Below are 5,057 nucleotides of genomic sequence, written 5' to 3' on the forward strand. Positions count from 1 at the left end.
TAGGTGTAGTACATTTATGACAAAAATAATGTCTTATCTTTTTGAATTAAGACTTTTGAGCCCTTAGAGTGCAACATTCTTTGCTGCTAATTATATTTTGCAAATGGTTAATTCTCTGACCTTGGTTGTTATGTTGCAATTTGCTTGCATTGTGATTTCACTATGCTTTTTTGACTTGCTTCCAAAGGAGGAAGCAAAATGGGCTGGCCATGTCCCCCACTCAGTTTCTAATTATTTAATTTGTCACACACACTAAATATTTTACTAATTTTTGTATCATTTATCTTCTATTTTAATAATATAATTAATGTGTTCACTATATATTTTGAAATATGTTAAAAAACGTTTTTAGTATCTAATGAAAGAATATATATTCTTAACGTTTGGTCAAGTTGAGATAATTAAGATGTCAGTGATATCTAACTTGAATTAGAAAAATGTTCTTAATCAACTTAACTTTTGAGATTTACTATAGAATATGCATAACTTTTGGATCTTTATATCCTAATTAATTTGTTTATTTACATAATGAAAATCCTAGAAACATGTTTATAAAATGGAATAATCTAGAACTATATAGGTTAAAGTTTTTACTATAAATACATCGGTTAAATTATATATTAAATTGGCTTGGTTGAATGATATTTGGTCAGATTTTGGAGTTTGAATGTCTAGACATAATGATAAGAAGTGTTCGGTTAGTATATATAAATATCCACCATGGAAAGAGCATGCACATATTCAAAAGATATATTAATGTGAATCATTTAAATTTTGTTTTAGTTTTAAAATTGTCTAATAATAATTTTTTCTATTACATAATCATGACAGACACTTTTATGGAGTGTAAAACATTCTCATTCCTTTGAATCATATTCCTTTACGGCTAATTTTACTCTTTAAAAAGGAAAAACTGAACAAGGTTTTTGTCTGAAATGCTGCTTCTAGTTTTGCACAAAAAAATAATGTCTCATGGTTTCCAAAATAGATTGGTTATGAAAACCCATAGAAATTAACAGTTAATTTTTTATATTTCCCATAAATATTTTTCCTAAATTAGTTTATGGTATAAAGTAATTAACAGTTAATTTAATTGAAAGATTTATAATAAGACTCATTCTAAGAGCAGTAGTATAAAAACTATTTCTAAGACTATATGAAAAATTAACATGAAGTCTCAAGACTTATTCATCTTAAAAAATGCACATAATTTAAAATAATTCTTTCATTAACTTCAAACGCATTCAAAATCAGCGTGCATATATATTTTCGTCAGCTTGCATTCATATATAATGTAATCTATTTTGAAAATTCTAAAATTATAAGTAAATTGAATATGTAATTATCACGTAGTCTATTTTAAATTCTGTGTATTTTGACTTTGTAAAACACCACATCATTTATCATTTCATAAAATAATACTAAATATAATATAATACAAATAGAATGAGATCATTTTTCTTTTACATATTCCTTTTTTAATCTTCAATATAATATCAAATTGCAAGTCACATTTACTTTTAAAATAATTACTCATTCCTGAATTATTAGTTTAAAATTGTATCACGTATATATCTTATTTAATTTAAGATACTTTCTTTAATATTTTAAATTATTGGTAACTTATCAATTACTTCATAATCTATTGTAGAATTAAAGTCTCTTTAAACTTTTAAAATAAAATATTACAATACTTTAATACATGCACTAAAATATATAAAAAAAAAACGGTAAACATTTTTAGTAAAAATTGTAAACTCTTTTAATGATATATATAACTATTTAATTTTCTCATATATCAAAGGCTTATTAAATAGTTATAAAAACACTTAAATTAACTCCATTTTTATAGCAGTTTTATACTCTTACTTAATAAAAATTTAGCAAATATTGACTTGAGAACCATAATAAGTAGGTTCAGCAATTTGATATTTATGGCTACTTAGAGAACAACCTTTTAGATGTTTTTCCAGAATTTCTTGAAACAACACTGAGCATTGTTCATTCTTTTTATGGAAATCAGGGTTATAAACTGAAGTATATCACATAATGAAAGTGTTACCCTATGGAAGACAACAAAATGTGGTAACAGATCTTATAGTTCATAAGGTTGCTTCCCCACCCATGTCTTTTTTTTTCTCTTTTATTGCAGGTCCCATCCCATGATAAAAGATGGCTGATGTTCCATTTCATTAAATATTGCATTTCTTTTGAAGTCTGAATTAAAGAGAAAGGTATCTTCGTAAGTTTAACTCTGAGTATGCTGCTTTTGTGTATGCAGATTAGCTTCACATACATCCATGAATATGCAAATTGAACTTTTCTTAACCTGTTTTAATTAAATTATTGTGATAGAAGCCCTACGTTTATTAGAGATAAAAATCAAAATTATAATATATAAATGAGATACAAACTTCACCTTACATTCAGTTTTATGAGATTGAGTTATGTTTAAAATCGACTTCATAACATAGTATCTAAACCTGTTTTAATGAGATCTACGTGAAGATTCTGTTTCACCTTATATGACTTGAACCAACATTCAGCATTGTTAATTCTTCCAATGAAATCAGGAATGGAGCTTTTCTACATGTTCAAAGTGTTACCCCAATGGAGACAACAAAATGTGACAACAGATCTTAGCTCATAAGGTTGCTTCTCCACCCAATGCCCTTTTCTCTGTTTTCTTTGCAACTGCAGGTCCCATCCCATGATAAAAGATGACTGAGGTTGGGTCAAACATGCATAATGTTTATATATACTATCTAATCCGTAAAAGTAAAAATCCATTTTAAAAATATCTGTGAATTTTTAAAAAATTCAAAGTATCCCTAAATACTTGTAGATATATAAAAAATATATATTTAATAAATTTTTAAAATAAAATCTAAAAAATTAAAATATATATATATTAAAAATTAAATTAAATATAAATTGAATTTTAATCTTTTGTAGGTAATTGATGGTATAATATCTTAACTAACTCATTTATAAATACATATTATTGAAATCTGATTTAAAGAGGAAGGCATTTCCCCCATAAATTAAATTCTGAAAAGGATCATTATATGTGACATGAGTTCAATCTAGATAAGGAATTAACATTAATTTTAATCTAATATATTAAGATATTGAATTTAAATTGTTATTGTTATTGTTATTTTGATGTTGAATTTACATTGTTATTGTTGTTATAGTTATGTTATTGATTTTACCTCATTATCTCAAGGTATTAAATTTATAGGTTTTTTTATATGATGTTTAACTTTTGTTAATTTTATTTTGTAAGGCTTAGATTGACGCTCCTTATATGTAAATACTTCCACATGCATCCATTAGTATGCAAATTCAACTTATAAATCGTCTGATTGGTGTAGCCAACTTCATTCAATTGTCCAATTGATTTTTCTGTTATAACTCTAGTAAATTAGGTGGCTTCTATATCAGTATTCTTACCAGAACTGTGTGTAACTAGAACTGAAAAAAGTGATAAAAAAATCAAAGATTCAGGGAGGAAATTCTTGACATCATTCATTTGTTAATGCATGAGGAAACTCTCATGTGTTTAGATGAAATAAATTACGTTGAGAAGCATATTCTATGTTTGTGCTTATAGCTCAAAGAAAATCAATGAGCATAAGAAGTTAAACTGAACTAGTTGATAGCAAGAAAGAAAATTTTTCATCCAAAAGAATTGTACAAAGAAAAGGCCTTCAATCACATAACTGGCTAAGGCATGATCCATAAAGTGAACATGTATGTCAATGGTAACATCAGGATCCACCAGCTCTGTGGTATGGCTTTGTAAGCTTTTGATCGATTACATACAGCCTGTTTGTCGTGATAGGAGCATGTTGTTTGATTCCTGCATTCAACAAGAGTAATCAAAAGAAATAGAGGTGAGTGATATGAGAAATATCTTGTATAACCTATGATGTGTTCCCATTTCTTGAAACATATAACTTTGAAGACCAAACCTACCTTGATCCACAGAATATAACAACAAAGTCTGCTTTTGAACAGGTTATTAGACTTGTAGGATCATCAAGTGCAAAACTATACGCTGCAGGGCACACTTGTTTGAAAATTTTGGAGTAGTTTGAAGGCAAACATGTTGCAGGGTTTCCATAAGTCCCTCTGCAGCAATACTCATCAGTGTTGAAGACATCACACGCACTACGGCAACCAATGACTTTGTCATTGTCCTTTGTTGCCAACTCTGAGGGGCAATTCTGCCTCAAATCTCCATCACACCCAACAGTGCTGCAGTTTCCTGTGCCATTGATAGCTTTCACTACTATTGGTAAGTTGAAGCCATTCACAAGGCTAACATCATAGTAGTCAAGTTCACCAAGGCTGAAGTCAGCACTTGTTGCAGGAGGGTTTCCAGGGCCAGTGCAGTTTATGCTGCTGCCACAGCCACCAGTTTGGCACTTTCCATTGCCACCAGTGTCAAAGTTGCAGCCTGTTCTGGCCCATATCCTCCCACTCCATCCATCAGGAGCAGTATAAACAGTTGATTGCCCTGATTTCAATGTGAAGCCATCGCCACTGTGGTTGTCACTGCGTGTTACGCCAGGCCATATTGTTTCCTTGCAGTAATTTACCAAGGTGAATGTCTTGCTGCTTCCACAAAGTTCAGGTGCTGCCAACCAACACATCAAAACACCAAGCATAAAAGTAAATTTCCATCCAAGAAAAAGCATAGAAGCTCATTGTTTTAAGAGCTTATAATTTGGTTAAAATCTCCCTGATGGGAACTCAGTGTACTAATTTACTGATTACCAACTGTTTAGTGATGAACCAAGAAAACCATCTAATAGAAATTTCAATCTTTTTAGTGTATTCATCCAAATAGGAATATTGAAAGTTGGGAAATACCTGAGGTAATGACAATGAAGATGGAGGTGAGTTTGAGCAGTGCAATGTGTGGATTAGCCATGCTCCTTCTCTGTCTCTTAGTTATGTGACATTTGATGTGGTATGAAGGGTTGTTATTTAAGAGGACAGTGGAAGAATACGTGAGGAAGAGAGTTTGTGAACAATACTGACAGCCT

The 5,057-nt window shown here is 29.9% G+C and overlaps 1 protein-coding gene across 1 annotated transcript; it reads right to left on the reverse strand.

Moving 5' to 3' along the window:
- Window positions 1–3,536: 3,536 nt before the first annotated feature.
- Window positions 3,537–5,057, reverse strand: LOC106767798 (pathogenesis-related protein 5-like). The gene is made up of 3 exons (XM_022782908.1): window positions 4,882–5,057; window positions 3,982–4,645; window positions 3,537–3,865 (listed from the first exon to the last, which is right to left on the reverse strand). Exons 1-3 carry the CDS (start codon window positions 4,940–4,942, stop codon window positions 3,730–3,732), a joined length of 861 nt encoding a protein of 286 aa, XP_022638629.1. The 5' UTR covers window positions 4,943–5,057; the 3' UTR covers window positions 3,537–3,729.

Source organism: Vigna radiata, chromosome 7 (assembly GCF_000741045.1).
Source record: "Vigna radiata var. radiata cultivar VC1973A chromosome 7, Vradiata_ver6, whole genome shotgun sequence".
Taxonomy (NCBI): domain Eukaryota; kingdom Viridiplantae; phylum Streptophyta; class Magnoliopsida; order Fabales; family Fabaceae; genus Vigna; species Vigna radiata.

What these genes read in the sequence shown, in the direction of transcription:
- LOC106767798 (XM_022782908.1), bottom strand. Translation starts at nt 4,942, where the DNA reads ATGGCTAATCCACACATTGCACTGCTCAAACTCACCTCCATCTTCATT. An exon ending in CTTCATTGTCATTACCTCAG is followed by an intron (nt 4,646 to 4,881) that starts GTATTTCCCAAC and finishes GTTGGTTGGCAG; the next exon opens with CACCTGAACTTTGTGGAAGC. An exon ending in GTTATATTCTGTGGATCAAG is followed by an intron (nt 3,866 to 3,981) that starts GTAGGTTTGGTC and finishes TGTTGAATGCAG; the next exon opens with GAATCAAACAACATGCTCCT.